This window comes from Podarcis melisellensis, assembly GCF_964234715.1.
Source record: "Podarcis melisellensis genome assembly, chromosome: 11".
Lineage (NCBI taxonomy): Eukaryota > Metazoa > Chordata > Lepidosauria > Squamata > Lacertidae > Podarcis > Podarcis melisellensis.
This window is the reverse complement of record NC_138543.1, coordinates 9,138,006-9,152,866: the sequence shown is the minus strand read 5'-3', so window position 1 is coordinate 9,152,866 and position 14,861 is coordinate 9,138,006. Positions and strand designations below refer to the sequence as shown.

Here is a 14,861-nt window from a genome sequence, read left to right as displayed (position 1 = left end):
TTGACAGTGGAATTTGCTGCCAAGGAGTCTCCTTCTTTGGAGGTCTTTAAGCAGAGGCTTGACAACCATATGTCAGGAGTGCTCTGATGGTGTTTCCTGCTTGGCAGGGGGTTGGACTCGATGGCCCTTGTGGTCTCTTCCAACTCTATGATTCTATGATTCTATAAGTAGGAGTTCTCACAGAAAGCCTTTCTCAGCAGAAAGAGAAATGTCATCACCTGTCAAGCTACATTGAAAATCACTGTTGCAGCTGATTGACAAGTCAGCAATCCACAGACCAACCTTCCAAAGAATGACCCTGATCATTATGATTACCTCACTAATTGCTGTGAAAATAAAGGTAAAGGTAAAGGACCCCTGGACGGTTAAGTCCAGGCAAAGGTGACTATGGGGTGCAGCGCTCATCCTGCTTTCAGGCCAAGGGAGCCAGCATTTGTCCACAGACAGCTTTCCAAGTCATGTGGCCAGCAGGACTAAACCGCTTCTGGTGCAACGGGACACCGTGACGGAAACCAGAGCGCACGGAAACACCGTTTACCTTCCCGCCGCAGCGGTACCTCTTTATCTAGTTGCACTGGTGTGCTTTTGAACTGCTAGGTTGGCAGGAGCTGGGACAAAGCAACGGGAGCTCACTTCGTCGAGGGGATTCAAATTGCCAACTTTCTGATTGGCAAGCCCAAGAGGCTCAGTGGTTTAGACCACAGCTCCACCCACATCCCGAATAAACAAGCACACAATCACTGATAGGTTCCCCCACCATTGTGAAGCTCAAAGCAATGAAGATGATGCCTCCCCATCTGTTGCCATTGGCTGTGGGTTTCTTGTGATGTCACAAAGGCACTTGGCAACTGGGTGGATATAAAGGCAGGCCAAGGGGAAAGCCCTTTTCTGTTTCCAGCAGGACACACCTGGCAATGGATGTGACATTCAGCACTGCCCAGGTTTCTTCCACTTGGAGGAGGCAAAGTGGTGAATGGAAGGAGGCAATCCTCTGGCAGTGGGATGCTAGGGAGTGATAATAAGGCAAGTTTGCTTGCTTGAAGACTGCTGGTATCTGTGGTTGGAAGCTGGCAGATGTCTCATGATGGACCTAACAGTAGCTTCTGGCACCTTTTGGACCTCCATCTCTAATGTTTGAGGTAAAGGTAAAGGGACCCCTTACCGTTAGGTCCAGTCATGGACAACTCTGGGGTTGTGGTGCTCATCTCGCTTTATTGGCCGAGGGAGCCAGCGTACAGCTTCCGGGTCATGTGGCCAGCATGACTTAAGCTGCTTCTGGTGAACCAGAGCAGCACACGGAAACACCGTTTACCTTCCCACCGGAGCAGTACCTATTTATCTACTTGCACTGGCGTGCTTCCAAACTGCTAGGTTGGCAGGAGCTGGGAGAGAGCAATGGGAGCTCACCTAGTCACGGGTTTTTGAACTGCTGACCTTCTGATCGGCAAGCCCATGAAAATAGGCGGAATATCAACAGGTGAAGCTTTTTCCAGCAATGAGAGGCTTCGGCATGGGCATAGCCAAGATTTTTGTTAGGGGGGCAGACCTTTTGTTGGGGGGGGCAGAACCTCAGTTTGCTATATATTTTTATTGATTTTTATTGATTTAGGAGGACAGCTGCCCCTCCCTGCCCCCCCCTTGTCTACACCCATACTGTATACCTGAAGGAGCGTCTCCACCCCCATCGTTCAGCCTGGACACTGAGATCCAGCACCGAGGGCCTTCTGGCAGTTCCCTCATTGCGAGAAGCAAGGTTACAGGGAACCAGGCAGAGGGCCTTCTCGGTAGTGGCGCCCGCCCTGTGGAACGCCCTCCCTTCAGATGTGAAGGAAATAAGCAGCTATCTTCTCTTTAAAAGACATTTGAAGGCAGCCTTGTTTAGGGAAGTTTTTAATATTTAATGTTCTATTGTTTTTAACACTTGATTGGAAGCCGCCCAGAGTGGCTGGGGAAACAGCCAGAAGGGCGAGGTATAAATAATAAGTTGTTATTGTTGTTGTTGTTGTTGTTGTTGTTGTTGTTGTTATATTCATTTCTTGTTTTCTGCCTGTTTGCAGGTGCTAATGATATGCAACCTTCGTCTATTAAACAGGAAAAGATGAATAACATGGTAGCCCCTGATCCCTGAAGTGAGAGGTTATTGTCCCCCATAACATACCCTTTTTGCTTGTTTGGATAACCCAGAGAAAATCTTGCCCTCTGAAATAATTGTGAAAGTATAACTATGACGTGGAAGCTGTACGCCAGCTCCCTCGGCCAATAAAGCGAGATGAGCACCGCAACCCCAGAGCCGTCTATGACTGGACCTAATGGTCAGGGGTCCCTTTACCTTTTAATATAGATATTAGCCTACTGCAGACTTGGTTTTTTCCCCCTTATGGACCAACACAGATCCCTTTGTTATTACAAAATAAAAAAATTCCTTTCAGTAGCACCTTAGAGACCAACTAAGTTTGTTATGTATGAGCTTTCGCGTGCATGCACACTTCTTCAGATACCAGACTGTTATAAATAAATGTAAAGGTAAAAATTCATAATTACACCCATGTTGTGCGTATTTTCCATGGCGGGGAAGCATGCATTGCAAAAGGAGGTGATGGATTAGCAATGAAACTCACAGTGCCATCTGCTGACTGAAGATGGTTAATGCTTTGATGGGTCACATACATAAAATACTGTATGACACTGGAACACTGTAGCCAATGGGCAGGTTATAATGGCAGCTGTAGTTCAGAACCACACCTGCTATAGATCATAGTCACAACTTACAGAAACAACAGGACGTATGTCTTCCAAATAAGTAATGGAACATCTGGGAACTAAGTTTTGCTAGTTTGGCAAAAACGATCAGCAGAATCAGAAATCAGGAAGACCAAAGCTTTAATAAGGAATGGGGAAAATTTATAATTTACCTGAAAAACCATTGTTAGAAACAGTTAAAATCGTTAGTAGGATTGGAATAACACCTGTAGTCTAATGGTGAATTTTGGATATACAATGGAGATGTAAAAGATTTGGATTATTATAAAAGATGCAGGAGGAAATGGTTAATAATAAGGACCCACAAAGGGGAGGAGAAAAGTCCAGGAGATTCTTTGGAATTTTGTTTTTATGTTGTATGTTGGATATGTGATTGTAAAATACTAATTTGAAAAAAAGAAATGAATAAATTTATAATAAATAAATAAATTCTGCTAGCTTGAGTGCCTTCACACATTCTGACAGGCTTTCAAGTGCCTTTCAAAGTAGAAGTGATAGCATAAAAGTTTTTAAAATTATCCGTGGCATGGAGAAATTGGAAGTATCAGAGTTTTTCTCCCTCACTCAAAACACGAGAATTGGTGAACATCTGGAGAAGCTTCATGATGGATAAAAGAACATGCTTCTTCCCACAGGAACTATGGAACTGACTCCCAAGGAGTGATGGCCACCAATTTCGGTGGCTTTCAAAGAGCACAGTGGTACCTTGGTACTCAAATGCCTTGGTTCTCAGATGCTTTGGTTCTCAAACTCCGAAAACTTGGAAGTGAGTGTTCCAGTTTTCAAACGTTTTTCGGAACCCAAACATCTGAGGCAGCTGTTGGCTATTGTTTCCAGGGCACCTGCACCAATCAGAAGCCACGCCTTGGTTTTCGAACATTTCGAAAGTCAAACGGACTTCTGGAATGGATTAAGTTTGAGAACCAAGTTACCACCGTATTTGGCACTTTTGTTTTTGCTATTTATTTTGCGTTTTTGTTTTTTAGGCTTTTTTGGTTAATTTGTTTTTGTGACTGTGTGGAACCCAGTTCAGCTACTGATTGATTGATGGTGTGACTGCGGAAATGGATAAAAGCCCCCCATACAAATAATGGCTATCATCAGTGCAGGTAAGGAAAAAAATAATAATGTTGATTTTTATCATCTACAATACTGTCTTGTTTATTTTATAGTACAATACATTGATTGTTGCTTTCATTTTATGGATCAATGGTCTCGTTAGATAGTAAAATTCATGTTAAATTGCTGTTTTCGGGGTTGTTTTTCAAAACTCTGGAATGGACTAATCCGTTTTGCATTACTTTCTATGGGAAAGCGCGCCTTGGATCTGGAAGGCTTTGGTTTTGGAACGGACTTCCGGAACAGATTAAGTTTGAGAACCAAGGTGTGGCGTTCGTACGGAGCCCCCAATCGTCTCATGGACTATTGACCCGTACACCACTAATCCGCTGCCACCAACCGGGTCCTCCCTGGTAAAATCACTTCAGTCTCAGTCAACTTTTCAATTAATAAAGAAGAGTGTATTTTATTTCAGACACAAACAAAACTTTTACAGCATTCCAAACGTTGTTGCTCTTTATTTTCATAGTCTTATTTTCCTCTCTCTATCTCTTCTACCTCCCCACACTCAAGAACCCACCACCCTATCTGTCTCTTTATTCCCAACTGCTTCTTCAACTGCCTTTCCCAACCAGCCAACCCACTAAAACCAACCAACAACTCCCAATGAACTCCTCCCAGAACTCCTCCCAGAACTAGTTTTATAGACCCACTGACTCCACCCCCCTGGGTCCTTTCTGTGCAACCTAGTTAACTATTTCCCCTCCAGCACTCTCTCATATATGTTAACATCACACAAGGTACCATTGTACTAGATAAATTCATAGAGGAGAGGTCTATCAACGACTACTAACCATGACGGCTGTGATCTATCTCCATGGCTGGAGACAGTAATGCTGTTGGACCATATTCTTCCGGTACCTAGGGCTTCTATTCCAAGTCCTAGAAACATCATTGACAGACCAGCTATCAAAAGGCGGAGGTAAGCAAACTAGATATACTTTGATTCTTTTATACATGGAGATGCCATTATGTTCCATGAGCCATTAACTCCTTCCATCAGCCATTAACTCCTCAACTCTTCTACGCCTCAAACTTCTGGTTCAATGGCTCATTCCCCAGGTTCGCTGGCTTCCAGGCAAAGTTTCTCTGGTCCCTCCTATAAGTTCCAAACTGTGTTCCAAATGCAATAGTATTTTTAGAAACAGGTGAATGTCCTTTATCAACTGAAGCATGGTGGGCTGCCCTGAGATACTGGCTCAAGATCTCAGTCTTTGGCCTAGGGAAGGGGTTACTTCCATACCTAAACAATGAGGAGTTTACCAGCTCATGGATGAAAATTATGGTTAGAAAAACCACTTCGATTGGTTGCCACCTTCCCTCCTGTACCATCTGGGCTATGATACCGCCCTTGAATCTCTGAGGCAAAGGCTCTGAGACATATCGCATAGTGATCTCTGATCTCAATCTCATATTATCTGTGGCCCATTAGCAGTAGGAATCCACTATGGGTTCAAGTTTCAGACACCTGCATATCTTAGAAATTTGTCTGTACCAACATACTGGCATCTTTTCACCAAAGCCAGATTAAATATCTCCATCAGAAGTGTTAAACAGCAGACTGAGACGTATCCCTCATCAGAATAGGATCTGTGTGTGCTCTCAGGATGTCGACTGCATGAGGCATATTTAATTGCATTGTGGACAATATGATCAAGCGAGGGAACTATTGATTAAACCACTATTGGCAAATCGGCCGGGTCAATCTGAATCCTACTATATCAAATATCTTCTGGACGACAAGTACAGCGATACCAGAGTGGCAAAGTTTCTTTCCGTAGTCATACGGATCAAAGATCAACATACCCATGACTAAACAAATAACACTTCAGTCTTCCCTGAGGGGTTGTCTAGATGAGTCTGTATTTTATTCTGTATCTATCTTATGGGTCGTTGGACCGCAATAAAGGTTATTATACGCGGGTGGTGCTGTGGGTTAAACCACAGAGCCTAGGACTTGCCGATCAGAAGGTCGGCGGTTCGAATCCCCGCGACGGGGTGAGCTCCCGTTGTTTGGTCCCTGCTCCTGCCAACCTAGCAGTTCGAAAGCACGTCAAAGTGCAAGTAGATAAATAGGTACCGCTCTGGCGGGAAGGTAAACGGCGTTTCCGTGTGCTGTTCTGGTTCGCCAGAAGCGGCTTGGTCATGCTGGCCACATGACCTGGAAGCTGTACGCTGGCTCCCTCGGCCAATAAAGCGAGATGAGCGCTGCAACCCCAGAGTCGGCCACGACTGGACCTAATGGTCAGGGGTCCCTTTACCTTTAATGCTGCTGAATACTACTTTCTGGAAGTCACATGAGTGTTCTTGTGCTTGGGTTCTGCTTGAGAGTTTCCCATGGTACATCTGGTTGCCCCTGTGAGAACAGGACTGGATGAGTCCTTAGCCTGATCTAGCAGGCTCTTCTTAGGCAGGGGTCCCAACCTGTGGCCCACGGAGGCCGTTTAACTGGCCAATGAGCCACCCCTGAACCAAGCTGCCTGCTCGGCAGTCTCCATGCGCTGCGCTAAACTAGCGCACATGGGGACTCTCTTACGCGGCTCCGGAAATCACTTCTGCGCATGCCCAGACACTGGAAATCGCTTCTGTGCAGGCGTGGTTTTTGGAATCTGGGCATGCACAGAAGCCATTTTCAGCGCTGCAGACATGCGCAGATGTGATTTCCGGCGTCGCGCTGCGCTGGTCCATCCCACAGAAGATCTCCACGGGAGTGATCCGGGCCATGCCCAGTAAGCCTTGCCAATCCCTGTTCTTAGGTAATATATCTGAAGAAGGTATTTAGGCTACGGGTTTATACTCTCTGAAATCAAGCCTGTTTTCGCAATAAGCAAGCCAATCCCTGCAGTGCAACTATGGACAGTGGCGTAGCATGGGTTGTCAGTACCCGGGGCAAGGCAAGTAATTTGCGTCCCCTAACCCGTGGATTTGCGTCCCCTAACCCGTGGATTTGCGCCCCCTATGCCTAACCCCCAGATGTTGCGCCCAGTGCGACTGGCCCCCCCTGCACCCCCCACACTACGCCACTGACTATGGATGAGCTTACACAAGCATATTCACCACCTCATTTCAAAATCACATGCTTCCTTGCATGTGTTAAACAGCTACCACAAATCAGACATCATGGATACATGGTTTGTATCACCCGGCATAACCTCCAATAAAATGCCTTTTTAACAGAGGTGGGTCAATAGGGGGTGAAAGAGAAGTTTTAAAATGTGGGTTTTGGGGGGGTTATTTGGCAGTTGTTTTTATTTTGATTATGTATTTTGTGGTTTTATATTTTGATTTTAGTCTGTAAACTGCCCTGAGACCTCCGAGTATAGGGTGGAATAATAATAATAATAATAATAATAATAATAATAATAATAATAATAATTAATAAGGAAGTGAATCAATTTGCTAAAGGCTGTATGTGTTGTCATGTCACTAAAGAGCTTGCCATATCAATAACAAGATCTAAATGAGAGCCCTCCATTAAATATATTGCTTTTTGGTCTGTCACACAAATATTACAATAAAGAAAGGGAGGGAGGGAGGGAGATGTGCATGGTAATTACAAAAGGTAATTACAGGTGGAGGCATTGCACTCCATCATACGCGATGACAAATTACAGGAAAGAACAGAGAAACCCTCCACAAAGAACTAATGACTTCTGTCCGTGGCTTACACAGAGATGAAACAATAACTTTAAAATAATTAACAAGAGAGAAGGTAATGATGGCAAAAAAAGAGGCCAGTTTACATGGCACTAAGTGCCTAATTTGTTGCAGTGAGTTGTCCCATTAGGGCCGGCATCAATCACTGTGATCTGTAAATGAGGTTTTAATACTTCCAACCACAACTGGAAAAAGTTTAAGGCATTCACAGGTGCCCTGCAAAATTAATACGCTCCCGGGGAACTTCAGAAGCCAATCATTCTTACCTGGGCTTGTGCGTTCAGAGTGTTAACATATTATCATAACAGCTCTCCTCAACCCAAGAGTGCACCTTCGTCAAAAGGATAATCTAAAATATATTTGTCTCTCTTTTTCCTGCCTCAGTCCAAACCTCTTACAGAAGACTCCATTTCATTTCCCCCTCTAGCACAGTTGAGGAATATGAAGGCAGTTGGGGGAAGCCCTAAAACAGACTTAGGGGTTACACAGGGCAAGAGAAGAAAAGAGAGGAGTGTTCCATTGCTTTTTAACAGAAATCCTTGCACTAATGGAACATTTATGTAGCACATCAGATACAAACCTTGGAATTGCTTTTTTTAAAAAATGTTTTGTATTTCTGCAAACTTCAAGGTTCCCCTGAGCATATGGAGACCCTGCTCTCTCGCATTGGCTGGTGGCATTTTGGCAACATAAGAATGGCACTCTGAGAACGGAGTTCACTATTGGTACATTATTTTCCTTTTAAAAAATGCACATTTTTGCAGTGTTCGTTATATTATACGCCATGGGAAAAAGTAATCACATGGAGAGAGTCTCTTCAATTTGACTTTGCTGGAGTGGCTTCTACAGAGCGTGCCATGAATATTACTGTTCACTTATCAGGTCAAATCCTGATTTCAGGTCAACTCAGCTCAAACACAGCACAGTAAAACTGTAAAAGAGAGAAATACAATGTGGGGGTAAGAGAAAACGTTTTTAATTTTTTAGCTATTGGTTCCAGAGGACTAGTGCCTTTAACACTTGAATGGCAGGCAAAAAAAAAACATTAACAAGAGAATGCAGATGCTGTGAAAATGACATTTTTTTGAATTCATACCAGTCATGTCACAGCTAAGGCTGCAAGGAACTCAGGAAATGGTGGTATCCCTGAAAATATATCCCTGGGTTATTCCTGCCAAATATCTTGGGCTTGAAAGAATGTAGAAGACAGAAAGATTTGTAGGAAAGTTTCGGCCCTGGGGAAACTGAAGCTTTTCAGATGCAAAATCTCTTTGAACCTTAAGGTTTGGCGGTGCCACAGTTGGGTTTCATCCCTTTGTAATTGACTTTGGAAGGGTTAACAAAGCTGCAGTACTCAGGATATTTCTGCAAAGGAGCTCAATAACAGCTATTGCCACTTCCTCAGTGACTTCTCACTGACAGCTTCACACTTAGCATTGCTTTCAAATGGTCGGTAATGCCGCCAGCTCAAGTTAACACCAAGAAGAGAGGCAGATGTAAGGAAAATCAGCACACAGAAGCTTACATCTTGTGGCGGGGGGGGGGGGATTTTGTTGCTTTCTGAAAGAAATAAGGCCAAAAAGAAACGAGGCAAGGAAACAAAAAGGCACCCCAGAATCCATGTTTCTGCCCAAAGCAAAGTTTGCACAAGCAACTGTTTGTATCTCTCTAAACTCTGTACTGGGACGCAGGTGGAGCTGTGGGTTAAACCACAGAGCCTAGGGCTTGCCGATCAGAAGGTCGGTGGTTCGAATCCCCGCAACGGGGTGAGCTCCCGTTGCTCGGTCCCTGCTCCTGCCAACCTAGCAGTTCACAAGCACGTCAAAGTGCAAGTAGATAAATAGGTACCACTCTGGCGGGAAGGTAAATGGCATTTCCGTGCGCTGCTCTGGTTCACCAGAAGTGGCTTAGTCATGCTGGCCACATGACCCAGAAGCTGTACGCCGGCTCCCTCGGCCAATAAAGCGAGATGAGTGCCGCAACCCCAGAGTCGGTCACGACTGGACCTAATGATCAGGGGTCCCTTTACCTTTTCCTTTAAACTCTCTACTGAGTTAGCTTGCAAGCAATTTTGCATAATCCTCACATCCAAGCACAAAACAAAATAATACTGGGAAGATTCCCATCCACAGACAGCCATAGTAATGACTTCAGATCTTTGTCACTGCTGGGAAATTAGTTCAAAATTCAATTATTCTCCTTCTGAAAGGTTAGAGGATACTGTGGTTTTAAAAAAAGGTAAAGGACCCGTGGACAGTTAAGTCCAGTCAAAGGCAACTATGGGGTTGCAGCGCTCATCTCGTTTTCAGCCTGAGGGAGCCGGCATTTGTCTGCAGACAGCTTTTCAGGTCATGTGGCCAACAGGACTAAACTGGTTCTGGTGCAATGGAACACCGTGACAGAAGCCAGAGTGCACGGAAATGCCATTTACCTTCCCGCCACAGTGGTACCTATTTATCCACTTCCACTGGCATGCTTTCAAACTGCTAGGTTGGCAGGAGCTGGGACAGAGCAATGGGAGCTCACTCTGGTAATCTCTGGGATGCTCTGGTTATCTCCTGCTTGGACTGGGGCTACCTTTGAAGGTGACCTGGAAACTACAACTAATCCAGAATGCAGCAGCTGGACTGATGACTGGGAGTGGCCGCCGGGACCACAACACCAGTCCTGAAAGACCTACATTTGCTCCCAGTACATTTCTGAGCACCATTCAAAGTGTTGGTGCTGACCTTTAAAGCCCTAAACGGCCTCGGTCCAGTATACCTGAAGGAGCGTCTCCACCCCCATCGTTCTGCCCAGACACTGGGGTCCAGCGCCGAGGACCCTCTGGTGGTTCCCTCATTGCAAGAAGCAAAGTTACAGGGAACCAGGCAGAGGGCCTTCTTGGTAGTGGCACCCGTCCTGTGGAACATCAGAAGTCAAAGAAATAAACAACTATCTGACTTTTAGAAGACATCTGAAGGCAGCTCTGTTTAGGGAGGTTTTCAATATTTGATGACTTATTGTATTTTAATCTTTTGTTGGAAGCCACCCAGAGTTGCTGTGGGAACCCAGCCAAATGGGCGGGGGTATAAATAATAAATTATTATTATTATTATTATTATTATTAGTCCATTGCAGGGATTTGAACTGCTGACCTTCCAATCAGCAAGCCTAAGAGGCTCAGTGGTTTAGACCACAGCACCACCCATGTCCCCTAGAGGATCCTGTACAATGGACATGAAATGGCAGAAGCAGTTGTGCTCCATCAAGAATAGGACTCCTTGCTATGTTTTGATGGGAGAAATGCAGAAGCAGCTGCAACACTTCCTATTGTCTGTCTGGATATGATTCTCGAGTGTCTGTGTAATTGTTTAAGGTAAAGGGACCTTAACCCACAGCACCACCCGCATCCCTGTGTAATTGTTTACAGTGGATCAAATGCCACCTTATTTATAATTGTCAATTTTCCGGCAAGCCTAGGGATAAGGTGTATATAAGCATTCCTAATAAATAGGATTGTAGCCAGTTTTAGTTATACTCAGAGTAGACTCATTGACATTAACAAACCTAAAGTCCATTAAGTTTTGTGTGTTCCTTCTCAGCACTGGACACAGCCCACAATAAATATATTTCTCATCATCAGAAATCCCACATACTGCTATCCTTCCCACTGGAGGCAGGCTGTTGTTGGAGATACATCAGTGACTTTTTTTATTGCAGGCAGGAAAAAAAGAAAAGCAGTTACAGATAAGGAAAAGAAGAGATCATCCACTTTGATTCATCAAAGTGAGGACCACTCATCAGGATGATGGGGGACAGCAGCAGGAGGCCCCAAAGATTGTTAAGCCCTTAAACTATGAGGAATACAGGCAGCCAATGGAATAAAAGAACAGTGTGTGGTTTTGAAAGAGAGGAAAAGATACAATTGGCCCAGAGCTTTGGAAGATTACTCCGCTAATCTTACTTCTCCATCCTTCTGTTTCCTTAGCGAGTCAGCAAATTGTCAACGCCCCCAAGTGAAACACTTGCTCCCATTCTAAGGGGTTGTGTTTCATTATTTCTAAAATCCCATGTTGTGATTTTCGGATCATAGCAGAGCCTCCTGACAAAGCTCCTCCAATAGTCATTGAACTTTTCCCTCCATGGCTCAGAAGATGGGCTGATCCTCTTCTGTCCTCAGCTATAGTTCTAAGTGGAAGAGCCTGTTGTGCACAGCTGGAACTGGTGCCAAACTTACAGGCTCTACAAGAAGAAAAGTGTGTTTGACAAGCTGCGGAAGTTTCTTCCATATGTTTAAGTTAGGCTTTGTGGTGTGTGTGTGTGTGTTTTTACAAAATCCCTTGCCCTGGGGGACACCATGTTTCTGTTGTAAGCGAATGACATCCTGGGGAGATCTTCTTCAGCCATAGGCTCAAAGGTTTAATTGGCAACTGAATTTTTAATTGATAAATACCTAACAACAACTTTTCTCTCTCAAGATTGCTGGTCCTTCATCCTAAGATCCCAGGGTAGGTTGCAACAATTGAAAATACATTAAAAACAGTTTAAAACAAATTCAAAATCAATATCGTTTTACTAATAAAATTTCCTTTTATTGATATTTATTGTGAGACGTCTCTGATTTATCCACTGTAATATAAGAAGCCCACTCCTCTTTTAAGAGTATTTTCCCCTCAGTGGGAAGATATAAAGCAGGCATAGGCAAACTTGGCCCTCCAGATGTTTTGGGACTACAATTCCCATCATCCCTGACCACTGGTCCTGTTAGCTAGGAATGATGGGAGTTGTAGTCCCAAAACATCTGTAGGGCCAAGTTTGCCTATGCCTGATGTAAAAAATAGATTTCAGATCTGCATAAGGAGAACCCTTAACAAACTACATTTCCCAGCATTCTTTGAGGAAGAAACTGACTGTTTAAAGTGGAATGAGACTGTTTTAAATCTATTGTGTGGATGGGACCATTATCACAGTTCAATGACACATTCCAGCAAGGCAAAAACACCCAAGAGGCATGCCCTGGAAAGTGTCAAGGGCCAGATACAGAGACCTAGAGGGCCAACATTTGGCTTGTGGGATTGATGTTGTTATAATCCAAAACTTCTACAGAGAACTGGTTATTTATTTAATTCAGGCCTAGGCAAACTCGGCCCTCCAGATGTTTTGGGACTACATCTCCCATCATCCCTAGCTAACAGGACCAGTGGTCAGGGATGATGGGAGTTGTAGTCCCAAAACATCTGGAGGGCCAAGTTTGCCTATGCTTGATTTAATTTATATACCGCCATTCACCTGTAGATCTCAGGGCAGTTCAATGTGGAAGGCTGGTATAGCCAAAAGCGAGAGAAACTAAAATTCTAAGTTATTTTTATTGCATGTATATTTCCTCCAAGGAGCTCAAGTTTATCCTGACAACAACCCTTTGAGGTAGGTTAGGCTGAGAGACTGCGACTGGCCCAAGGTCACCCAAGTGAGTTTTGTGGCTGATTTGAACCCTGGGCACCTACTCCAACCGTACCATACAGACCACCGTGCCATACAGACGAAGTGCCAATATTGGGGAAGGGGGAGACAGCTGTCAAAGCCTGCAAACGGAGAGAATTTCTTTTCTAGATGGCTGCATCTGATCCTTTGAATTTGACTGCCGAGCAGACACCCATCCCCTCATCATCCTCTCTGTCTATATACCCTGCTCTGTCTTGAGAAAATAGCATGTTAAAATTGTCTCCTTAGAACTCCCACGCTCACTGCCTTAAACTGCCTTTTGTGTGACGGCGTGAAATGATTTGACCTACTCTTGGAAGCCATTGATTATCTGTCAGGGCCAAGATCTTCTCAGCAGGAGCTTTTGCATGAAACATTTCTATTACTAACTGGGAACATGAGGGAGTGGGGCTCGCGGCTCCGTCCAGATAGAGGGCAAATCACAAGTCTGAAACTCAAGACGCGTACATCAGATCATGAATGTTCAGAGGCTGAGCGGGACTGCTGGGCACCCAGTGCAGAATGATCAAGGGGATGAGGCAGCAATCTCGTGAGGAAAGGTTGTGACATTTGGGGCTTCTTTTTTTAAAAAATGCTATTCACAATAAAGCAGTGAAATGAAAGATAAGATATCAGAAAAAAGAAAAAAGAACAAAGAAAGGATAAAGAAGTAAAAGAAAAAGATCATATGTGAAAAAAATTTAAAGTAGATAAGTACTCACAGTACATAGTCGTTTCCCATCTATATTTATATTCAGTTGTATAATTTCATCTTGTCCTTATCTACCTTAAAAAAAAAAAAATTTTTTTTGAAAAAAAAAATCTTCCACCGTTTACCTCACGCGTTTTTAATAATCCGTTCGTCAGAACCTCTGTTCTTCATATTTTCCCTTTGGATTTCCTTAATGTCTCACTTTATATTTTATATATCACGCACAAGATTATTCTAAACACAACCAGATTTTTGTAGTCGAGCCCTGGTTTTGTAAATAATCATGTAAAAATTCCATTGCTTCATAACCATAGTTTTGGATTTTCTCATTATTATATCCATCAATTTTGCTAATTCCAGGTACTCGCAAAATTTTCCCAACCATTCTCTTTTTGTTAAGAAGCCACAACAAAAAGACATTTGGGGCTTCTTAAATTTGAGAAAAGTTGAATAAGAGGGGACGTGACAGAGTTGTATAAAATTATGTACTGGGTTTTCCCTCCCTTTTATAATGCTGGAACTCATGGAAATCCAAGGAAACTGAATGTTGGAAGATTCAGGGCAAAAGAAAGTACAGTGGTACCTCAGTTTTCGAACGTAATCCGTTCTGGAAGTCTGCTTGTGTTCTGAAACCTTCAAAAACCAAAAACTCAATAGCCGATAGCTGGGCTTCAGGATCCTGCACTCAGGAGAAGCCACATGGCATGTTCGACTTCCAAGGCTTGTTTGAAAACCAAATCATTTACTACCGGGTTTATGGCATTCGAAAACCCAAATGTTCGTCAATGGAGACATTAAAAAATCAGGTCCTCCCTTAAAGAGGGCACATATTGCGGTGATACCTGGAAAACCGACTCCCTATATTGTGGGTGGGTAAGATTGGTTAACCACAATAACCGATTGGCAGGTCTCTTGAAGCTGGGTGCAATCTGGGCAATGGGACGCAGTCCAAACAGTTTGAGGGACCTATTTATGCCCATGCACATGACCCAGAGCTTCCTCTTTTGGCGCGTGCATTCAGAACACCCACCTACCTCTCCCTAATTTTAGAAGGTTTGCGCTTGACCTTGCTATGCCGTCACGTGTTGTCTGTCGTTGGGACAGGGGCATGGCAGGAATTTTCCCCACTTGGCTGATTGGCTGTTGCCAT

At 44.0% G+C, this 14,861-nt stretch overlaps 1 protein-coding gene and 1 long non-coding RNA gene across 4 annotated transcripts in view; both read left to right on the top strand.

The window, feature by feature from the left end:
- Positions 1 to 14,861, top strand: part of LOC309380781 — a 217,610-nt gene that overhangs the window by 51,942 nt on the left and 150,807 nt on the right. The window lies entirely within an intron of this gene.
- LOC309380607 (cryptic protein-like) overlaps positions 1 to 14,861 on the top strand; it is a 53,461-nt gene that overhangs the window by 9,809 nt on the left and 28,791 nt on the right. The window contains exons 3-5 of one of the 3 annotated variants that reach the window (XM_081930770.1): positions 3,747 to 3,869; positions 4,076 to 4,144; positions 4,620 to 4,801. In XM_081930770.1, the coding sequence (XP_081786896.1) occupies positions 4,713 to 4,801 (89 nt within the window). In that variant the 5' untranslated portion in view covers positions 3,747 to 3,869; positions 4,076 to 4,144; positions 4,620 to 4,712. Of the gene's footprint in view, positions 1 to 3,132; positions 3,870 to 4,075; positions 4,802 to 14,861 lie in introns of those variants that run through there. The other 2 variants (XM_081930768.1, XM_081930769.1) reach the window with 2 other exon arrangements.